This window comes from Ovis canadensis, chromosome 6 (genome assembly GCF_042477335.2).
Source record: "Ovis canadensis isolate MfBH-ARS-UI-01 breed Bighorn chromosome 6, ARS-UI_OviCan_v2, whole genome shotgun sequence".
Taxonomy (NCBI): domain Eukaryota; kingdom Metazoa; phylum Chordata; class Mammalia; order Artiodactyla; family Bovidae; genus Ovis; species Ovis canadensis.
The window spans coordinates 131283920-131306820 of NC_091250.1; the positions used below are offsets into that span (position 1 = coordinate 131283920).

Consider the following 22901-nt stretch of genomic DNA (forward strand, 5'->3'; position numbering starts at 1 on the left):
TCAGGTGCATCCTCCAGCCTGCGACAGGGTGACAGGGTGGGAGGAGTGCACACTCCATCACTCCTCTGCCGGGACCCAGGCCCGCAGCTGGGGGTAGCCGGCCTTTCCCCCCTACCCTCGCCCCGCGCCAGTCGGGTCCAAGGCAGGCCGGGCCCCCGCCTCCCCGGCTCCCCCTCGGTCCAGGAATCGGGGCTAGCAGGCAGCATCAGCGGGGGACCCGGAGGTCAGGTGGGAGGCGGAACCCAGCCCCAAGGGGGGCTCTTACCCCCGGGGGCGGAGCGGCGGCCTCCGGAAGCGGGCGCGCTCCCGGCTCCGCGCGGTTCCTGGCGCGGCCGCTGTAACCCGACTCCGCGCCCGCGGGGGGCGGGAGCCGAGCGGCGCTGCGCCCCGGCCCGAGTGCCACATCACTCGCCCGGCCGCCCTGCCCGCCGCCCACCATGCGGCCCCCGCCGCCGCTGCTCCTCACCATGCTGGTCCTCGCCGCCGCCCGGCCCGGGTGCGAGCCCGCCTGGGACCCCGAGGGTAAGGCGGGACCGCCCGGCCCTGGGGGTGGAACTGGGCAACCCCGGAACCGCCAACTTTCCCCCGCGTGACCCGGGGCTCCAGAGAACGTCCCCCAAATGGGCACCCCGTGAACCCTGGACCTGGGGGTCTGCACCGGAGGGGGCGCCTGACTCGCTGAGCGCATCCAGGCTGGGACCCCGGGGTGGAGTGCACAGGCAGGTTGGGGGTCAGCAGAGGTGCCCAGCTCTCAGCACCCAGGGCTCCATCCAGCAGGGGCTGCTTCTCGATCTGGGCACCGCCAGCCCGGGGCAGGGGGGTGCCCTGCAGGTGGGGTCCTAAGGAGCAGGTGCCAGGACTTTGCAGGAAGAGAGGGCATCTGAGGTCCCCGGTACTTCCAGGAAGGGGGCGGCCTCTGGACCCCGTTGCAGACTCTTGAGCCCTCCCTCCCAGCTCCGTGATGTGGACAACAGTGTCTCCGGAAGCGGGTGCAGAGGACCAGGGAGCGGATGCGGCCCCTGCCTGGGAAAGGGGGTGCTCCTGGAGGATTCTGGGGGCAGGGGACGGCGGGACTCAGGGAGTGTCCAGGGGCTGCGCGCCTGGGAGGGTGATGGGAGGCATCTGAGAAGGGGGGCCAGCTGGGGCCTGGGCTGTGGTCCTCCCCACACCTTCTGGGTGGGCCTCAGTTTCCCTTCACATTGAAAGGTGAGGGTGCGTCTGGTCCGCTGCCCTCAGGGTCCTTAGCAGCAGACACCTGTGACCCGGACCGCGGTGGGGGTGGGGGTTCCCTCCCACACTGGGGTCTGGGCATGTCGGATTCTGAGTCTCCCAAGCGCCGGAGGTTTGTGGACACCTGAGAACTTGCTGGCACCAGCCAAGTGGGTTGTGCCAGGAGCAAAGGGCCCCTGCAGTTGGCTGAGCCCATCTCTCCCTCTCCTCTCTCGGCTCAGGCTGAATTTTCTCTCCACCTCTGCCCCACCTTCCCCTCTCTCCTCCCCCACTTTCTACAGAAAGGCCTGGGGCCGGGCAGTGTGTCTGGGTGTCTGAGTGTGTGCCCACACCTGTGTGCACACGTGGGATGCAGAAGGTCATGCAGAGGGTGCCACGGATGGAGCCTCCCCCAAGACCCCAGGAAGTGTCCACTATTACGGGCTTGTCAGGGAGCACAGACCCCCTCCTCCAGGAAGCTCTCCCTGACCTGCCCTTTTCCCAGGGAGAAGTGCAGACCCTCCTCTGGACCAAGGCTGCCCCTTCCTCACCTGGAGGCTTGGGCAGGGAGGGTCTCTGTCTTCCCCTCTGTGTGGCATTAGTGCCTCTTTGTAGAATAATTCCTTTTTCCGGTGGGATCTCCTTGTGAGCATGTGTGGTCCGTGGAAGCCCAGTGCCTTTCCCAGACCACACAGTGATGAGGGCAGGGCCAGGCAGCTTGACTCTGGGCTGCTATGTCCAGGACTGTCCTTGTCCTGTCTTACTGTCCTGGGGCTCAGAGCAAGCAGGCCTAGACACCCCCCTGCCCCAACCCCTGGCCTGTCCCTTGCCTTCTTATCAGCAGCCTGGAATTTGAGGCAGTTTCCATGCTTTGAGGGGCCACGCAGGTCTGGGTTCAAATCCTGTATTCCCTGGACGACTGTATGTCCCTGTGTAGATGGGCCGACCTCTCTGACCTCATTCTGTTATTGTTCCCCATCTTAAGATACCACGACCCCCCGGGCAGTCTTGCTCCCTTGGTTGAAGACACGCTGACACCTTGTGGTCAAGAGGTGTAACGGTCACGTGTGGACTGCTCAAGAGCAGCCTTTGGACCAGCGCTGTCCAACATGCTAATGCCAACCCCCAAAACATCGCCTAACATTTCCCAGAAGCTACTCAAAAGAGATAGTGAGAAACAGGTGAAATTAAACTTAAGAGCAAATCTTATTTAACGTGATATATACACAATATTGGGGCTTCGCAGTTGGTACTAGTGGTAAAGAACGCGTCTGCCAAGGCAGGAGATGCAAGAGACACGGGTTCAATCCCTGGGTCCGGAAGGTTCCCCTGGAGGAGGGCACGGCAACCCACTCCAGTGTTCTCGCCTGGAGAATCCCATGCACAGAGGAGCCTGGCGGGCTGCAGCCCCTGGGGCTGCAGAGAGTCGGACACGACTGAGGTGACTTAGCAGCTTAGCTGCAAGTTGGTACTTTACACCCGAAGCACACGTCCGTTTCGAGTTGCAGCCTTTCAGGTGCTCGGTGCCTGTGCGTGGCTGGTGGGCACCACCCTGGATGGTGTGTCCTCTCGATCCCACCCCAGCCTGAGCTCCCCCGAGGCCCCCACTGGGGCTGGCTTGTTGTTTTGTGTCCCCCAAAGATATGTTGGAGTCCTAGGCGCCCTCCCCCATGCCTCTGCCTGTGGCTTGATTGGGACCCGGGGCCTTTGCAGGTTTGGCTGCGATAGCAGGAAGGCACACTGGCTTAGGCTGGGCTCTGAATCCCGTGACTGGTGTCCTTGGAAGAGGGTGGGAATTTGGGCACAGCACACCGGAAGGAACACGGAGTCACGGAGGCAGGGATTGGGGTGATGTGGCCACAGCTGAGGGTTGCTGGGGGCCCAGGAGGACTCTTCCCCGAGCCTGCGGAGGGGTGTGGCCTGCCAGCAGCTTGACTTTGGGCGTCTGGCCTTCAGAACCGGGAGAGGATCAAGGCCTGTTCGACCAACCTGTGGGTCTTCGTTACAGCCGTCCCAGGAGGTGAGCCCACCGCCTTTCTCTTGCTCCTGGTAGCCACGCTGGCAGCACTGGTGCACACCCGTAGATGCTGCCCTCCTGTCCATCGCAACGGGCACTGCAGTCTTGTGGGCGAGTCACAGGGACCAGGCCCCCTTCTTCCTGTGCGCCCCCGAGCCACTCTGTGTTGGGCCCTCCCTGGACCCTGCCATCAGCACCAGCTCGTGGGGCCCTCCAGCAACAATGGTGCTAAGTCGCCCAGTCGTGTCCATCTCTTTGTGACCCCATGGACTGTAGCCCTCCAGGCTCCTCTGTCCATGGGATTCTCCAGGCAAGAATCCTGGAGTGGGTTGCCGTTTCCTCCTCCGGGGGATCTGCCCGACCCAGGGGCAGGACCTGTGTCTCTCACGGCACTGGCAGGCGGATTCTTTACCACTAGCGCCACCTGGGAGCAACAGTGGGCACTACTGCCCCATTTTACAGACAGGGAAACCGAGGCCCAGAGCCTCAGCTTTCTCATCTGTGACTTGGGGAGGCTTGGAGCCACGTGCAACCAGGAGGGATACGCTTGTCAAATCCACTCAAGTCCAGGCAGCTGAGTGGGTCTGATGCCTAGAAGGAGCTGGCTTGGGGGTAACTGCTGTGTTCCGGCCTCCTCCGCCCGCATTTTCCTGAGGCCAGCCGAGGCCCCAGGGCCAGTGGGAGTTCTGCTCACCAAGTCTGAGTGCGTTTTCAGCTCTGCTCTGCCGTGCTCAGTTCTGGGTCGGCACGTGGCAGGCACAGGCTTGGCATTGGGACACAGGTGTGGGGAGGAAGGGGCCTTGGCGGGAGCCACTGAGCTCCTGAGCTGACAGGTGTGGCGTCGCACGGGTCGGTGAGTGTGAATTCTGAGTGTGAGCGCTGGGCACGGATGCTCCTGGCGGGGAGGTCCTGCTCCAACTGGATCCGTTCGTCTCTTCTCCGAACGCAGATGGGCAGTTAGTGCAGCGTCCAAGCAGAGACTGGCGCGGTTCCCCGCCCTTCCTTTAGTTCCACATTTTGGTTCGTCATCACACCTCCTCATGCTGCAGAGGGCAGTGGGCACAGCCTGTCAATGGCTCAGACCGGAAAGGCTCAGAGTCGGGTGATGGGGTCAGGTGATGGGAGTCGGCACGTGCTTGGAAATTGCCAATGCGCAGGGCGGGGTGGCGGGCAGCTGCAGCCCTCTCTGTTATGCTGAGGGGCAGGCCTGTTGCCTGGATGCTTCAGGAAAATTACCCTCCTGCCCCTTACGTTGCCCGAGTGGTCCCGGCCGGCTGGGACACCTGGAGTCCTTGGCGAGAGGGCACCTTGAATGTCTCCTTCCTGTGACAGCTTAGGGAGCTGGTCCGCGGGGGTCAGGGGCTGTGGCTGCCCTGTCCTTGGTGGGGGTACTGTGTGTACAGGGGGCTGCTCAGCTAGCCTAACAGGACCCCCCACTCCTATCCCCCCGCTGGGGGGCTCACGTGTGCTCAGGTAGGCTTCTGTGACCCCGGGCTGTAAGGTGAGTCCCTAGAAGCAGCCTCCATCCTTGTCGGACCGTGGTCCAGGCCTGGGTTCCAGATGGAGATCTGGGGTTAGGACATTTCCCCTCTGGTCCCAGCTTGTTCCGCTCTGCCTGTCTCTCCCCCCGCCCCCGCCCAGCACCCACTTCCTGATTTCTTGTTTCCTGCACTTCCATCCCTCAGCGTCGGCCACAGTGGAGGTGTTCACACCGTGGTGATCGGCCAGCACTCCGAGCCAGTGCTCCGCCTCCTGTTAGGGAAGCTCTGAGACCTGAGACTCAGTCTTCCCTCCCGGGCCACGTGGACGTCAGAGGGCGGCTGTGGCGGGGAGGGCGGGAGGGGCTGGGGGCCCGGCCCTGTGAGGAGCAGCGGGATCTGGGGACGGGCAGGGGTCCCCACCCCTGACGATGTCGCCCTCTCTGTCTGCAGGTGCATGCTCCGGGCCTGCAGCTGCAGACAGCGGTAAGTACCTGGACCGCCCGGCTTTGTTTTGTGGGAGTGAACGCAGGGCCTCCACACTGTCAAAGCCTTTTAGGGGGAGGAACCCGGGGTTCTGCAGTGGGTGGTGAGTAGGAGGGCCCATCGATCAAATCCAGACCTAATTAAAAGAGCTAGAAATCAGGCAAAACAAGAGCGGGAGGCCCCTCCCTCTGTGCAGCTGGGCTCCCACCCCTGGCTCTGCCCTGGGCTCCTGCGGGGGTCTCTTCCATCCCTTCCTCCCCGCGGCCCCCCAGGCAGGCTTGAGGAGGTCTGGGGTCTGACTTGACGTGCGTGTGTGCCGAGCTGGCTGGCTCTGCACCCTGGGTGTTCTCAGCACCTGCTGAGTGCTGGGCTGGGACAAGCCCCTCCCCGCCTGGCCCCGAGTTCCTGTCTCTAAAGTGAGGAAGGGAGCACGGAACTCCTGGGGGTGATGCTGGAGAGGACGTGGATCTGGCGTATCAGAGGTGCTCAGAGCAGGCATTTCTTCCAGGCTCCTCCTGCCAGATTTGGGCATTGGGGTATTCTGAGCAGGACTGGATTTTTTTTTTTTTAAGTGAAAGTTGCTCAGTTATGTCCGACTCTCTGCGACCCCATGGACTATACAGTCCCTGGAATTCTCCAGGCCTGAATACTGGAGTGAGTAGCCTTTCCCTTCTCCAGGGACTCTTCCCAACCCAGAAATAGAACCCAGGTCTCCAGCATTGCAGGCGGATTCTTTACCAGCTGAGCCACAAGGGAAGCTGGTAAAGAATTATTTTTTTCTTTTTAAGTAAGACAATATTTTCGCCAAACAGAAGTCAACCAAATGCCTTAACGAGGCAACCCCTTGGCTGGGCTGGCTTTCCTGGGCCCAGTCTGCGGATGTGGAAGCTGAGACCCAGGGCAGCCTGCCAGGCCCTCTCACAGGTCAGCCTGGGGGCCATCTCTGGTCCTCCCAAAGGCCCTGGCTCCCTCTGCCATGGGCCTTGTCCAGGCCTCTCCGTGCCGCCCATTCCTGTGGGCTCTGGTCCTGAGTGGGGTCAGCTCGGTCAGAGCAGCACTTAGTAGGCAGCACGTCCTGGGGGGGTCATCATGGGAGGGAGTGCCCTGGTGACCCCGCCGTCCGTTCCCCCCCGCCCCCCTCCCCCACCCGCAGCCACGTGTGTGGACCTGCAGCTGCAGACCTGCAGCGACGTCACCTACAACCGGACGGCCTTCCCCACGCTGCTGCAGCACCGGACCCGGGCGGCCGTGGAGTCCAGCTCCGAGTACATCCTACTGAGCGTGCTGCACCACCTCCTGGAGGGCCAGTGCAACCCCGACCTGCGCCTGCTGGGCTGCGCTGTGCTGGCCCCGCGCTGCGAGGGCGGCCGTGTACGGAGACCCTGCCGCCACGTCTGCGGGGCGCTGCGCGAGGCCTGCCAGCCCGCCTTCGACGCCATCGACATGGCCTGGCCCTACTTCCTCGACTGCGGCCGCTACTTTTCGGGCCCGGAGGAGGGCTGCTACGACCCTCTGGAGAAGCTGCGAGGTGGGTTCCGGGGGGGCCCCCACGGTGGTGAGTGGCTGGATGACCGGGTGGATGAACAGGACATGCGTCAGGAGGGCAGTGCCTCGGCCAAGGCGGAGGCCCTGGGTGCAGGGGCCAGGCTGGGAGGGCAGAGGGTGGGGGCCTGAGTCCTGGATGGCACTCCTCCCGCCCATCACAGAACTGCAGGGCGCTGGCGTGGGGAGCCTGTCTCTCTTGAGGCCTGCCTGGCAAATCCTGTGATCACCTGTGGCCGTTCCTGAAAGATCACACGTGGGATACTGACTGGAGCGGCAGCCAGGCGCCTCAGAGTGGGGTCCGTGGAACCCCGTGGGCTCAGGGAAGCCACCCAGAGGGGCTGCGGAGACGGGCTTTGGTTTCTCAAACAGACGAATGAGTGGAGCTGGAATGGGCAGTCCCGGGTGGTAGTGAGCCCCCCGTCTCAGGGGGTGTGCAAAGGGCTTCTGGGGGCCACGTGGCTGTGATGTGGGGCGATGGGTGACGAGTGCCTCTGCAGGCCTCCCTGACCCCCAGCTGGGCTTCCAGAGTGAGTGAGACAGATGGCCCTAGTGGCCGTGGGGCCCTTGGTGGCCCGCGAGGAGAGCCCCCTATGCTGGCCTAGACCGCAGCCCCCGCATTACATGCGGCTCCTGAGAGCTGGGAACGTGGCTCAGGTGACTGGAGATTTAAGTTTTGATTTTCCTTGACGGTAATGAATTTGAGCCTAAGTGCAAATAGCCACCCGTGGCCAGTGTGTGTGACATCGGTCAGTGCGGGACGGTGGCTTCCGGCGTCTCATGTAGTGACGTCACAAAGCTCACAGGGAAGTCCGCGTGATCTGGGGTCAAGCGTCACACATGTGTTGTCTTGTTAAGACCCCAGAGTGACCCTGAATACGGGTGCAGCCATTTCACAGGTGACAGAGTGGAGGCTCTGGGAAGGCCACCAGCAGCAGGGAGGGGGCTGGTGTGAGCCAGGCCGGCCGCTGACGGGTGGGTCAATCAGTCCACACGCCTGATGGCTCTCAGATGCCTGCTGTGTCCACGGCTCCCAGCTGGGAACCAGGGAGGTGGGGGGTGGCAACCAGGGGCACCTTGGGCTGGCCCCCAGCGAGCCCTGGCTTCCCGCTCCGCCAGTCACTGGCTGTGCAGAGCTCAGGGCTGATCCTGGAGCTGAATCTGGGAGGGAGATGAGGGTGCCATCTACCTGCAGCTTCTTTGTGACTCAGTGGCCCATGGGTTGCACTTTGCAGGCAGACGGGAGCCGTCCGCCAGGGAAGAGGCAGGAAGCGTGGCTGGGTGGGAGCCAAGAGACAGAGGAAAGGAACCCGACATCTCTGTGGGGCCAGGCCTGCCGGCCCCAGGGAAGCCCGCAGAGTGGGCTGGAGGGAGTTTATTTTGGGCCAGTCCGCCACCAAATTGCTGGTTCCGTCTGCTTTCTTCTCCCTCAGAAACCATTTTGAGCAGAAATGAAACCACAAGGCAAGTGAGACGCTTGGGAAAAGCGTCCACTGTTAGTGCCCCTGCCCTCCAAGACCAGCCCGCTGGGACCTGCGTCTTCCTGTGCAGAGACCCCACAGGAGGGGGTCTGGGAGCCCCTGGGCTGGCCTTGGGGTGCTCCTGTGCGCAGGAGGGGCCCACCAGCTGGTCTGGGGATGGCCGTGATAGACAGCCGGCCTACGCCTGGAAGCCCAGACTGTCTCCTGAGGAAGCTTTGCGAATGTAGGGGCAAAGCGTACCTTCTGCAGCCCCCGTCCTTCCCCCCTCCTCCCCCGTCACTGCCGACGCGCGGGGACACAGAGTCACCCGAAGTCAGAAGGCAGCTAGGCCACGGTTTTCTTTGAGGATCCTGTGTGTGAGCCTGTTCTGTATTCTGCTGCTCCGTATGTTACGAAATTTCCAAACCAACCCCACACGCCTGTTCTTCACTGACGCCAGGAGCTGCGTTGCTGTGCAGGCCTGTCGGGGGGTGTGATTAGCTCTCCACGTCAGGTTTCACAAAGGGAGCTTTAATTACAAACGCAGTCATGTCTGGGGAGACGTCCGAGGGGTCCGTGTGTGTCCCGACGTCCCGGGCTCCCCAGGGCGGGGCCGGGGCTGGGGGTGAGGGCAGCGGCAGCCCTGAGCTGACCCCTGGTGCCCATGTCCACCCCCACCCCGCCCCCAGGAGGCCTGGACGTCGAGGAGGCACTGCCCTCGGGCTACCCGCCCACCTTCATTCAGTTCACGCATCACTCCTACGCCCAGATGGTGCGCGTGCTGAGGCGGACGGCAGCCCGCTGCGCTCACATCTCCAAGACCTACAGCATCGGGCGCAGCTTCGACGGCCGGGACCTGCTGGTCATTGAGTTCTCGAGCCGGCCTGGCCAGCACGAGCTGAGTAAGCTGCTGCCGCCATCGGGCGGCGGGGGGTGAGCGGTCTGGGCTGGGAAAAGGCACCGGCCTGCTTGGCCTTGGGGCACACGAGCAGGTCCTCGGTCCTAATCAAAGCCCCCTGTGTTTGGGGGACGGGGTGGGTGGGGATTTGGGGCGTGCTGGGGGCACTGGGGTGCTGGCCACATCCCACCAGGCGTGTGTGCCCACTGTCTCAGCCACGCTGGGGGTTGGGGAGGAGGCAGCCAGGAGGGTCACGGCCCCGGGGGCTGCAGACGTCTGGGCCTTGAGGTGAGGGGTGTACAGTGACCGCAGGCCCGTCTGGCCTTGTGCGTCTCTAGTGGGAAACTTAACTGCGTTTTGTTGTCTCTGCAACCTTGCCCTGCTGCACCGGACGCCAGGCGGGTATGTGGGCGCTGGGCCCTGGCCCCTGACAGCTCCTCCTCTCAGTGGCTCGGTCCGCATTCATAGAGCGTCTTCCTATTTATTTAAAACCCAAGTCCATTTCAGCTCCTAGGAGGCTACGTCCTGTTTCGAGCTGGGGCCCCACGTGGGGAGCGCTGGATCTCACTGTCCCTGCAGCCGCGCTCTTGCAGGGCTCAGCGGCGGTCAGGCCCTGCCCCAGTCCTGGTTCACCTGCTGTGACGGGGAAGGCCCTTCCGGCCTGCAGCGCAGATGCTGGAAAAAATGACTGTGAAGCAATGTCAGGGGCAGGTCAAGGAAAAGGCGCTGGGCTCCGGGGGTGGGGCGTGGGGGTCTGGACCCAGAACCCTGCTGTTCTGGCAAAGACTCGGCGCCCTGGCGGGACAACCCGTTTCCTGGGTGGCGAGGCGAAGATGAATACCAGCCCGGCTCCAGGGCACCAAGAGCATCTGGGCACAGGGTCCCAGGCCTTCTCCTCGGCCCCTCAGCTGGTCTGTGCCCAAGTCCCTGCGAGTCAGACAGGATCGGTCTGGAAATAGTCCCATCTGGCCTTGGTCCTTACCAAGTAGTCAAGCACGGCCCTCGTCTTGGCGAAGTGGCTCTCCGGCCCCCTTTGCTGGTCCAGCTGCGCTCAGCCTGGTTTCCATCCGGGTGGCTTCTGCAGCATGAACTTCATGTCCCCAGAGCCCCATCTCCCATCGGGGGTCGGAGGTCATCGAGCCTCGCCCCTGCCTCCAAGGCCCACCCTGCCCGGCTCCCCCGCCTGCTCTGGGCTGAAGGCGGGACTCTCGCTTTCAGGTTGAGTGGGTGCACCTGTGGAACAACGGGGCGGGCGGTGTCCCCTGTGAGGGGCCGTGGGCGGTGACTGCTGTGACAGCCTCAGGGGCATCTGTGCGCTGGGACTGTGGGAGGGACGGGGCTGCACACAGCCTGGGAGGGAGATGCCGTTTTCCATGTGAGCAGTGCGGGGCTCAGAGAGGAGAGGCGACTCACCCAGGGTCCACATTGGCAAGACCGCTGGGCTCCCGGTCCACTCTTGCACGCATCCACCCATCCGTGTGGCCTCCCATTCTTCCATCCGTGTATACTCCAGCCACCTTCATTTCTTCTTTCTTGCCTCTCTCCCATCCTTCTCTCTTCCTTCGTTGCTTCCCTCCTTCCACCCACCCATCCTCCCTCCATCCAGGCCTCCACCCATCCATGCATCCTTCCATCTGCCTTCCTCCCTTCCACCTACCCACCTACCCATCCCTCCATCTATCCACCCTTTCATTCAAGGGCCACCTGTCTTCCCGTCTAAGCACCAGTGTCCACTCTCCTCCACCGTGCAAGCACGAGGAGTGGCCGTGAATGAAACTCACACAGACCGACAACAGTGTGTAGGGTTATTAATCAGTTATCGATCCATCACGCTAGTGTTTAAGGCTCTAGGTCACCGATGAGCTCAGCGAAAGTGGTGGCCTTGATGAGACCTCGTTAATCACAGAGACCCTTGGGCCAGAACAAGCGTGACTAGGTTCCAGAACAACAGGCTGCCCTTGCCGCGCAGGCCCTCAAGTTTCCGGGGACCCCTGGAGATGACTCCCCAGGGTCACTGTATCCCCCTCCCCACAGTGGAGCCGGAGGTGAAGCTCATCGGCAACATCCACGGGAACGAGGTGGCGGGCCGCGAGATGCTCATCTACCTGGCCCAGTACCTATGCTCCGAGTACCTGCTGGGCAACCTCCGAATCCAGCGCCTGCTCAACACCACCCGCATCCACCTGCTGCCCTCCATGAACCCCGACGGCTACGAGGTGGCGGCTGCAGAGGTGAGCACCCCCACGCTGGCCCTGCAGCCGCTGCCTTCCACATGCCCCGCCCGTTCACCCGCTAGTGGCTTTGGAGGGTCTGTGTACCTGGCATCCTGGGTCATCGGGAGTCAGAGGGCATCCAAACAGGCAAAGCCCTGCTTGGCATGGGGACCGATGCTGGGAATTCTGTGGTGGCTTAAAAGGTGACATGCCCCGTAGAAACAGGATGAAATGGGTGGGTGGGAGGGGCCAGGAGTGGAGGGCCTCTTGGAGGATGTGACTGAGCAAGGCCTTCAGGGGGTGGGCAGCAGGCCATGCATCCTTGATGTGAGGCACCCCAGGCAGGGCACAGCTGGCCAGCGCAGGGCCCGAGGTTGGAGGGTCAGCCCGGAGGTCAGGGAGGTGGCGGATGAGCTCCACAGTTCATCTCAAGAAACCAGAGAGAACCCCGCCCACCATGACTCTCAGCCCAGCCTTGCGCCTCCCCCCAGGGGGATCAGGGTGGGCGTGCTGACCCCTGGCCGGGGGCCGTCCTGGGGTTCAGGGTGCTGCCTGCCGTGACTCTCAGCCCAGCCTTGCGCCTCCCCCCAGGGGGATTAGGGTGGGCGTGCTGACCCCTGGCTGGGGGCTGTCCTGGGGTTCAGGGTGCTGCCCACCATGACTCTCAGCCCAGCCTTGCACCTCCCCCCAGGGGATTAGGGTGGGTGTGCTGACCCCTGGCTGGGGGCCGTCCTGGGGTTCAGGGTGCCGGCTACAACGGGTGGACCAGCGGCAGGCAGAATGCGCAAAACCTGGACCTGAACCGGAACTTCCCTGACCTGACGTCCGAATACTACCGCCTGGCCTCGGTCCGCGGCGTGCGCAGCGACCACATCGCCATCCCCCAGCACTACTGGTGGGGTAAGGTAGGAGCCTGCTGCCGCACCCAAGGGTCTCTGGTTATTCCGGGACCCTTGGGGGGTCCTGCCCCTACTGAAAGCTCCCAGAGCCTGGCAGGTGCCTGGTGGCGGTGTGTGGGAGGGCTGCCTGGAGGAGGTGGCGTCCACAGGAGACGGGGGAGGAGAGTTCCAGGCCCAGGATGGGCACTTGGGAGCAGCTGGTGGGGTGGGGCCGGGGCGGAATCCTAAAGCTTGGGCGTGGGGCTGAGTGATCGGCGGGGACGTGCCTGGCCCTGAGGACCGTCTCCTCCTCCCCCCGACCCACCCTGGATAGGTGGCCCCTGAGACGAAGGCGGTAATGAAGTGGATGCGAGCCATTCCCTTCGTGCTCTCGGCCAGCCTCCACGGGGGCGACCTGGTGGTGTCCTATCCCTTCGACTTCTCCAAGCATCCCCAGGAGGAGAAGATGTTTTCTCCCACGCCCGACGAGAAGGTGAGAGGCTGGGCGGGTTTGCTGTGGGTGGTGCCCTCGGGGAGGCCTGAAGTCCTTCGGGTCCTGAAGCGAGTGAAACCTTCCAGCCTTCTGAACAATTCGGAGCCCTCCAGACCCAGCTCCAAACCCCCTCCTCCAGGAAGCCTTCCAGCCAGCTCCTTCCCTCCCTTCTCTGGCCACCCCACCTTCCATCAGTGTCTCCTCTGGGAGCTGCTGGGGTGGGGACCCTGGCTGAATGCCCTCCCCACACAGGCTGCCCCGTGTGTTATGTCCCAGGGGAGGGCGCCTCCCCCATTGTGGGCAGGGCAGGCTTGCTAAAGGTCAGGCCCTTCCCTGGTGACTCAGCTGGTAAAGAATCTGCCTGCAACGTGGGAGACCTCAGTTCCATCCCTGGGTTGGGAAGATCCCCTGGAGAAGGGAATGGCTCCCCACTGCAGTATTCTGGCCTGGAGAATCCTATGCACAGTCCTCAGGGTCGCAAAGAGTCGGACACGACTGAGCGACTTGTTTCACTTCTCAGGTGCCCTGGGAAGCAGTGGGGTCCCACTAGGAGTTCTGGTCACCTGGGCCTGTAGGAGGCCCGTTTTCCCCACCGGACAGAGCAGCAGGGGCTGAGACCCGGGACGCTGGCCGGACCCCTCTCTGGCCACATTCTTCCCTTCTCTGGGGGTTCCCCCTGCCCTGGCGGACACCAGAGCTGGCCTTCTGGAAGGGCATGGGAGCTGAGGAGACCGAGGCCAGGGAGGGGGGGTGAGCTTTGCTGGGTCACCCTCTGGAGCTGAGCTGTGCATTCTGCCCTGATGACCCCCAGCCCCCAGAGCCGTTTGTGCCCCGCCAGGAGCAGGAGTTTCCTGCCCTTGCAGGAGGGTGCAGCTTGCAGGTCTTCCCCTGACCAGCGTGGGGAGGTTCCGGAAGGTCTGACTGGGTCACTAAGGTCTTGTGCTGTGGTCCCTCAGGGGTCCCCCCGTCTCACCCAGCCCCCTGAGCGTGCGGCAGGTCTCCCCCCAACCGCCGTGAAGAGGACGGGGCCCTGAGCTGCGGGCCCTCGTCTCCTGGGGGAGACGGAGCCAGACTCGGGCAAGGACGAGGAGGTGCGGCCTCGGCCAGGACGGGGGCTGCCCGGGAGGCCGGGGACAAGCGGGGATGGGGTGTGTGTGTGTCTGTGTGCGTGTGTGGACCGCAGCCTGAGGGTGGACTTTGAGAAGGGCGTCCTCCAGGGCCAGCCAACCCGTGGAGCCGAAGGATCAGGTGCGGCTCCCTCAGGCTCCCAGGAGTGAGGTTCAGGGCTGTGGGCAGTGGGAGCTGGGGGGGCCCAGTGGGCTCGGGCTGAGCCCACCTCCTGCAGCCCCGGGGGGGGCTGCACCATCTGTACGTCACCTGTGTGTCCCCGGTGACTGTCCCTGCCCTCGTTCGTTCTGGTGCCCTCAGCCTCTGTCACACCTCACATCCCCACTCACTCCGCCACCCACCCAGTCACTCACCCACTCATTTATTCACCCACCCTCTCATTCATTTCCTCCCTCCCTCCCTGATTCTCTCACGCTCTCATTCACTCACTCACGCACTCACCCATTCTCTCGTACACTCACTCACTCATCACTCACTCATACACTCTCTCACTCACTCGCTCACTCACTCACTCCTGCACCAGCGCATCCCTAGGGCCTGGAGAGGTGCTGGCTTCTATGCTTGGAGCTCTGCCAGCGCTTCCGGAGTGGCTGGGTGTCTCCCCTGTGCCTGGCCTGCGCCCGGTGCGGCTGTGCCGGCAGAGGGCAGGGTCAGCATCTGGTTGAAGCCGTGTCCTCCACCAGCAGGAGCCGCTGGGCAGCAGGCTCAGACTCTCTGGCTCTCAGGGGCAATGCATGAAGATGCCTCGAGGGGGGAAGTTCACCTCAACGAGTCCCCACAGAGTCAGAACACTGAGCGCCTTCCCCACCAGCCATCAATCACCGATCGATCATCCTTCAGACCTGCAGCCAGCGGTGGTCTCTGTGGAAACCAGGGTCCCAGGAGAGGCTTGGGGAGTTAGGAGCAGGAGGAGGGCCTGAACAGGGTGTCCAAGCCACACCCCCAGACTTCCATGGTGCCCGGTGGACTAGGGCAGCATTCAAGGCTCCTAGGCCAGCCAGGGCTGCCTGCCTCGCCCCTCTGTCCCCCTACACACCTGCCCCTTCTGCCAAAATCCTGCTCCCAGCTCGGCTCCAGCTCCATCCTGCTGTCCAGGCCCTCCCTGGCCCAGCCCATCCCTCAGTGGGAAGGAGCTAGTTTGTGCAGGTCCCTGGCCGGCTGGTCCTTCTCTCTGACCCTGGCCCGTGCTCCTGGGCTGCAGCCAGTCCACGTCTGCCCCTCCTAGCAGCCCACCGCGCTCCACCTTGTTTCTCTGGGAGTGGTCATGATCCCTGTGTCTTCCCCACCCACCCACACTTGGCACCTGGGCAGAGCTCCTGCCACCAGGGCAGGCCTGATTCCAGCCAGCCTGGGGCTCAAGCACCCTGGAGTGGTGGGGACTTTCTCCGCTCTCCTGAGGGGCTGACTGACAGGTGACAGGAGGCGGCCCCAGGGCAGGATGGAGAGAGACCAGGAGGGAGGATCTTGGGGTGCAGACCTTGGAGAGGGGCTGGCCTAACCTTCTAGGCCCAACCAACCTAGGTCCCACTCTTCAGATGGGTAGTAGGTACCAGAGAGGTGGGGGCCCAGGCAGAGTTCCAGAAACAACCCCGTCAGCACCTGGATGCCTGCCTGAAACAGCTGATGCTGACCACAGGTGGTAGCGGCTGCTGGCAGGATAGCAGTCCTTGACTGCTGACCTTGGTGACTGCAGGACACTCATGGGCTTGTATTCGGGGACTTGGGCTGTGTCTGTGGGACCAAGTTGCAACTGCAGCCTTACCCCGAGAAACTGGACGCATCCTTCTCCAAACCCCAGGCCCTGGGTCTGAGTCGTCAGAAGAGACCTCACTCTGGCCTGGAGCAGCCGCTCATTGCTGACCCCACCTGTCCACCTCCCCTGTTCTTAAAGAAGGGTCCTCCTACAGGGACACACCCTTCTGGGGCCCGGGGGCCCTGAACAGGCCCAGGGCAGGCGCACCCCTCATCCATCTGGCCCTTGCTTGGAACCTTCACCCTGGGTCAGACCTGTGTCCGGTTCTGGGACACACAGGTGGCTGTGTCCAGTCTGGGAGGAGGACCTGGGGCCTGCAAGGGTGAGGGGTGTCATGAGGGTGGGTGGGCTCCTGCAGCGGCTGGTGTCCCCTGGGGACATGAAGTGGTGAATACCATAGACGTTCACGTGAGAGGTGAAGGCGGTAAAAATGGGACCATCCCAGCCCCCACCCCCCCCACACCTGTTTCCCGCTAAGGCCTGCCCTCCGCACAATAGCAAGAAATGCTTCATGCCGACCTACCTCGGGAACGCCCCCTTCCCGAGGGGAAGCCCACGCTCCCTAGCCAGGTGTGCAGGGCTCCGTGACGTGCCCGTGTAGCCACCTCCGGTCCTTTGCACCGGCTGGGCCCGCTGTAAGGCCACTGCCCCCCTCCCACCCGAGCTGCAGGCGTTCCCTGCGGCAGCCCCGCCCACAGGAGGCACCTCCTGCCTCACCTTCTGCCGCCAGCTCAGAGGGCGTCCAGCAGGGCGCCCACCACAGCCCCCGCGGTGACCTCTCCGTCTCCCTTCCAGATGTTCAAGTTGCTGGCCCGAGCCTACGCCGACGTGCACCCTATGATGATGGACAGGTCGGAGAACAGGTGTGGGGGCAACTTCCTGAAGAGGGGCAGCATCATCAATGGGGCGGACTGGTACAGCTTCACCGGAGGTGCGCTGGCCGGCAGTGGGGGGCGGGGGGGGGTTGGGAGGGGCCGGGCCCGGGGCGGGGCCTGGGGCAGGCTGGGGGCGGGGCCTTGGGTGGGGGATGGGCTTGGGGCGGGGCTTTGGTTGGAAGCAGGGTGGGCCGGGGCGGGGCTGGAGGTTGGGCGGGGACCGGGCGGGCCAGAGTCCCGGGGCGGGGCCTGGGGTGGGACGGGGGCGGGGCCCGGGGTGGGACGGGGGCGGGGCCTGGGGCTGGGCAAGGGCTCAGCTGGGCTGGGGAAGAGCTAGGCTAGGGGTCGGGGCTGGACTGGCGTTGCAGAGAGAGAAAGTTCCTATATCCGGGAAGCGCTAGACTTCCTGTTGCCTTTTCTGCGGTTTATTTAATGGTCACTTACCATCTCGTGATCCCACCCATGACCAGTTCGCCTTTTGGGGGTTTTGTAGGGTTGCCTGATGGGGTACAGGATTGGCAGTGAGGCTGGAGTTTTAGAGAAGTGAGGAAGGATGTTGTGTACTATATACATACTAAGTCCACACAAGTGGGATATTCTTACACTAAAGCTATATTCATTATTTCTCTGAGATGCGGGAGCAGGTGACTCCCTGTGTCATGGGGGCGCCCGAGGCTGAGCCCACAGGCCTCCATGCGCTGCTGGCCACCCCTCCACGGTGGCACGACGCTGAGTATTCCTGTCCGTTGACAGATAAGGAAATTGGACTCAGACAAGGAAAGGGCCAGCTCGAGGGCCTCAGCCTGTGGCAGAGCTGGGACTCACCCTGCCTGTCCCCCGAATTCTCCTGGGAGGTGGACAGGGCGGCCCCTCAGCTCCTTTCCAAAGACATGTTCTCCTCTGCTCAGCACCCCCGCTGCCCACGGCGGCACGTGTGTCCTTCCCCGGAGGGGGCAGTGCATCTTCTCTCTCGCGAGGACCCAGACACATGGGTCCCCTGACGCTCGGGGGGAGGGCTTCGAGTCTCCATCATGACCCTTCGGTGGGGTCTGTAAAGTGCTGAGCCTGGGAGAGGTGAGCCAGGCTCCTCACCCACAGGGCATGAGTTCAGGAGGGTTAGGGGCCATGGCCAGGGACAGAGGGGCCATCTGTGTGTGGGGGGTGTGGCCTCACTGCGGGCTTGAACGGTAACTCATGCAGGGTGGCTGCTGGCTGCCAGGGCCTGGAGGAGGCCCTGAAGCTCTGACGGTCTGGGCCCCAGAGCCGCCTAGAAGCTTCTGCTGGACAAGACCTCCCAAGCACTTGGGGTGGAGGGCAGCCTCAGGGGGCGATGGTCAGCCAGTCCTGCTCCAAAGGCTGTTTGGCCTGCCAGGCCAGCCGTCAGCACCCCCGGGCTGGGCTCCCCCAGGGATGGAGGTTGTAGGACTTTCCTCTCTAAATTGTTCTCAGGACTGTCCGGTAAATGGACACTGTTATCAGTGATCGCGCTGGGGCAGGGGCACATGTGACCACTAGCGTGAGCCCAGCTTCTCTGCTGGAGGTGGACTTGCTCCTTACTCCCCAGAAGGCCACACAGGTGGTAGGGGAGTCTGTGGACAGGGGCGCCAGTTCCCCCTCCCCGGGACCTTGGGTGGGAGCTGTCTGCCTCCGTCTGTCCGGCTGGGAGGCCGGGATAGGACCGGCCCCTCCCAGTTTTCCAGCCCGGGGCCCCGCGGGAGCCGCTGTTGAGGGCCGCTCGCTCAGCTGCCCCCACCCCACCGTGCTGCAGGCATGTCCGACTTCAACTACCTGCACAGCAACTGCTTTGAGATCACGGTGGAGCTGGGCTGCGTGAAGTTCCCCCCGGAGGAGGCCCTCTACACCATCTGGCAGCACAACAAGGAGCCGCTGCTGAACTTCATGGAGATGGTGAGCTCTGGGCGTGGGGCCCCGGCCCCACCTGGGAGCTGGCGTGGGGAGGGGGCCCCAGGCCGGGGCCCTGCGGCGCGCGAGCCCCTGGGCTGGGCTCCGAGTGGTGGGGCTCGATGTCCACGCGGTCACGTAGTTATTCTGCACTTGCTTCTTCGTTAACCTTCTGCGTTCACGAGTGAAGGCTCAGCAGACGTCTCTCCTCCCCTAGGCCCAGCCTCGGGGTGGCTGGGGGTGTCAGGGGGGGCATACATCAGGGTCCCCAGTGCAGCAGGGGTCTCTGTGAGGGGAATACAGGGGCCGGTGCAGCCCAGGGGAGCCCCTGACCCAGCCTTGGGGGCCAGGTGTCTTCTTGGAGGAAGGAGGCACCCCGGATGTGTCTTGAAGTGGAAGTAGGGGAGGTCATGCCACGGCACAGGGACCCTCTGGCAGAGGGGGTGGCGTGGGGGTGTTTAGACCACCGAGGGTCCCGTGGCCAGAGTGAGGGGCGTGGCCGTGGGAACGGGTGAGCCCTGGCTGGGAGCAAGCCTGCAAGGCATGGCTGGCAGCAGGGTGCAGGGTCGTCAGGCAGGGCCTGAGTACATCTGCCCCTCAGGCTCCGAGGGGAGGACACGGGCTGCTGGGGCGGGAGTGGGGCAACAGGACTGAAGGGTGACCCCCTCATCGTGGGCTGAGAGCCTCCAGAAATAAGGGTGCCTTGAGTGCGGGGCCTCAGATAGTATGTCTAAGGTCACCCCTCACCAGACCCGGAGAACTGAGACTCCCGGTGGACCAGTGACTGTGTGGGGACCCAATGCCGAGGTCCTGCCACCCCTCCCAGCCCTGCCCCAGCCCTCAGGCTCCGCCGCGTGCCCCCCACCCCTCCCAGCCCTGCCCCAGCCCTCAGGCTCCACCGCGTGCTCCCCACCCCTCCCAGGGGATGCTGTTCTGAATAGGGTAACGCTCATGTGAGGGACACGGGAACTCAAAACAGCGTGATAACGGGAGTTTTTTGAGAAGCCTCTGCTTTTTTCTTTTTCCCGAGCATCTTTAAGAATCATAAAAATGGCGTGTTGCTGCCAGTGAGGAGCAGGTCCAAAGAAAGGAGGAGGATTGCCAGAGGGAGCCAGCTGGTGCTCCTGCCCCCAGCCCCAGCCACGCGGCCTCGAATCTGCCACCAGGCCTGGCTGGGAGACGGGGCTGCCGGGTTTTTCAGTCGGAAGAACGAGGGTGCTGGGGAAGGATCGTGCCAGTCGGGGGACCGTGGGCTCCCATCCGGGATCACGGGGGCTCTGATATAGCCAGAGGAGGAGACAGAGAGGGTCAGAGAGTGACTGCACTGGTCCGATGTCATCGGCCTCTCGAACTCAGATCTGCCTGCCCCAAGCCCCAGTTCCGGTGTCGGCGCCCCTCCCTTCTGGAAAGATCAGGAACTTCCTCCCGTGGGGAGTGAGCAGAGCCTCTGAGCCAGCAGCTGCAGCAGCAGGGAGGGAGCAAAGCCCTGGATGACAACTGGACATTGTCAGCGTGGGGTCCTTCTTGGCGGCTGTGCCAGCGACCGCGCTGCCCGGGGCCGGTCAGCATCAATAATGGCCCACGGCCAGGCCCCCTCGCGCATCCCGCTTTACGGCCGTCTGGTGGAAATGACTTTTAAGGAGCCTTAAATGGGGCTGGGATCGCTCTATGGATATTGCATGTGAAGGTTCGGGGTATAAAGATTTAATAGCAAGCGCGATACTGCGAATGGCCGGGCAGCCTGTGGCTGAGCCTGGCTGCCCCCAAGGACGGTCCCCAGGACAGCTGCCCGAGCCTCCTGATAAGGATCTGTCTGTCATGTCCACTGAGGCCTTTCCGCAAGTGATCCTGACCAGGCCTGAGGGGGTGGCGTCCACCTCCCTCTGGTTGAGGAGGCGGCTGGGGGCGTCTCTCCTCCTCTGCCTGAGAGCTCCGCCTGAGAGCAGGGACGGACCAAGAGCTCGCCGGAGGTCCTTCTGTGTGTCTGGCCTCTGCTCTCGGGTTAGGGGGCAGGGAAAAGACAGACGGTGACATCACAGTGAGGTCAGAGCTGGAAGAAGGGAAACCAGGACTGTGGGTTTCCCAAGGAGGCCCCCGATGTGACCGGTCATCAGGGAGGGCTTCCTGGAGGAAGAGGAGTGTGAGCTGTGTCTGGAAAGGGGAGAGGAATAGGTCAGGCTTTGTGAGCAGAGGAAGGGCGGGGTGGAGGCTGGCAGTCCTGGGTGGCCCTGGAGGAGAGAGGGACAGAGCAGCCTCCTTCAGGGACAGAGCAGCCCCCAGGCTGAGTTGCCCCTCCCACCCAGCGTCCCAACCTCCTCTAACACGAGGAGGATCAACCTCTGGTTGTTTCCAGCCGATGGAGCCAAGGTGCTCAGCTTGTGCGTTGCACGTCATTTTAGGAGAACTGTGCAGAGGGTCCGGGAGCTGCTTTCTTTGCCAAGTGTAAGGCTTCCTGGCCTGATGGTGACGTGTGCGTGAACTGCGGGGCATCTGCTCAGACACTGCCCGTGCTTAGGACCAGCCCACCGAGAGCGTGGGGCCACCCTGCCTCCAACTCGGCTATACTAATTCTTACTCCCCAAGGTGGGCACAGCGACCCTCTGTTACAGATGGGGAGAGGGGCCAAGGTGCCCTGGTGGCTTGCCTGAGGTCAGAGAGCAGGTTGGTGCCTGGCCGGGAGTGATACCAGGGTCCCAACCTTCAGGCCCGTGTCTTCCTGCTGCCTCCCCACGCCTTTGGGACCCTGGCCCCACCAGCCCTGGTTACCCAGGCAGGGGGCTCAGATGTGTTCACAGGTGGGCATGAGGGGTCTGCCGCTCAGGGCTCAGGAGATGTTGTCGGCCAGACCCCCCGAGCTGGCACTGTTGGCCGTTTGCAAACCCGGAATGGGGTTGATTGTTGCTGGAGGAGGACCCTGGCGGTGGGCTCCTCATTGCTCACCCTCACTTCACAGACGAGGGTTTCTCTGGAGACAGGCTGGGTGGGCTGTCAGCCCTCAGGCAGGTACGAACCGTATCCCCACCTGGTCCTTGGCCCCCTCAGGTGCACCGGGGCATCAAAGGCATGGTGATGGACAAGTTTGGCAAGCCGGTCAAGAACGCCCGGATCTTAGTCAAGGGCATTCGCCACGACATCACCACTGGTGAGCATCTCCTGGGGGCTCCTGCTCAGAGCGTGACCCTGCTCCATCCGCCCACTGCTGGCCTGGGGGGAGGGCGAGGCTGGGGAGCCCTGGGGGTCTGTGTCCCCCTCAAGCTATATCTCCTGCAACGTTGAGCCCAGCGGGGGCGGGGGCGGGGGGAACACATGCAGGCCCTGACTGCTAATGACCATCGACGTGGATTCTGTGTTCCTCAAGAAGCGACTGCTGGGCAAACACCACCCTTATGGAGGGAGCCTGTTGGTTCACATCCCAAAGCTTTTATCCCACTGATCAGCTGTGTGTCCTTGCGGGCTCTGGGTGCCCTCAGGGATTTCACAGCTGGTTTGAAAAATACCTTACCCTGTGATGTGTGCTCCTGGAGGAAACAGTCCAGAGAAAGAAGGGCTTGTTAATTATGTGTGTAGGGGGCTGGGGTGGGGGTGGGATGGACTGTGAAGGCTTCAGAGAGGAGGTGTGCCTAGGCAGGGCTTTGAGGGATGAATAGGAGTCTGACAGAGGGAGGCGGTGGGAAGGGCGTTCCAGGCCTACACAGAGGTGAGCGCACCCTTGGAGTCTGCTGCCCTGCAGGCGATGCTCCCTGACCCCCAGTGCCCACCGTCGCAAGGCCGTGTGAGCCCAGCTCCGAGAGCCGCTCTCCTTCCATGTGTCTGCAGCCCCAGATGGTGACTACTGGAGACTGCTGCCCCCCGGGGCCCACATCGTCATCGCTCAAGCCCCCGGCTACTCCAAGGTCATCAAGAAAGTCATCATCCCCTCCCGGATGAAGAGGGCTGGCCGCGTGGACTTCATTCTCCAGCCGCTGAGGACTGGACCCCACAAGTTCCTTCCCGGGTCCCGGAGGGGTGGGCTCGGAGGGGAGCCCCAGGAGCCCGACCAGGAGCCCCTGGGGGCCCGGAGACAACCCACGACCGGCGGCAGCAAGCCCTGGTGGTGGTCCTATTTCACGTCGCTGGGCCAACACCAGCCGCGCTGGCTGCTCAAGTACTAGGCGCCCCGGCCCTGCCAGACGCGCAGGCCACGTCGTCTCCTGCTCTTGATCCGTCTTCCAGAGGCGTCCCACGAAGCCGCCTCCGTCTCATTAAAGTGTTTCTCTGCCCCTCCCACCGTGATGAGAGGCTCTGTGTGCACGGCCCAGCGTGGCCGCTGGAGGAGAGAGGCCTGCCTGTCCTGCCTGCCTCCGGGGTCCCAGGCACGGGCTCCTCTGTCCCCCAGGCGGCCGTCCCAGGGCGGCCCTGCCAGCCCTTCTGTGCACAGCCCATTCCCGGAAAGGGAGGCCTTGAATCCAGAGGGGCCTCGATGTTATAGACCGAAAGCCGAGGTTCAGCAGGGGGCATGGTGCCCTGAGGCCACACGGAGATGGGGAGCTGGGAGCTGGGAGCTGAGGCTGCGGGTCCTGTGGTTGACTG

At 63.5% G+C, this 22901-nt stretch overlaps 1 protein-coding gene across 1 annotated transcript; it reads left to right on the plus strand.

Annotated features, from left to right (window-relative positions):
- Positions 1 to 179: 179 nt before the first annotated feature.
- Positions 180 to 22598, plus strand: CPZ (carboxypeptidase Z). Its single transcript, XM_069593276.1, has 11 exons — positions 180 to 522; positions 5158 to 5190; positions 6344 to 6718; positions 8882 to 9094; positions 11125 to 11321; positions 12047 to 12208; positions 12516 to 12674; positions 16351 to 16486; positions 18199 to 18338; positions 21375 to 21474; positions 22149 to 22598. Exons 1-11 carry the CDS (start codon positions 438 to 440, stop codon positions 22481 to 22483), a joined length of 1935 nt encoding a protein of 644 aa, XP_069449377.1. The 5' UTR covers positions 180 to 437; the 3' UTR covers positions 22484 to 22598.
- Positions 22599 to 22901: the final 303 nt, after the last annotated feature.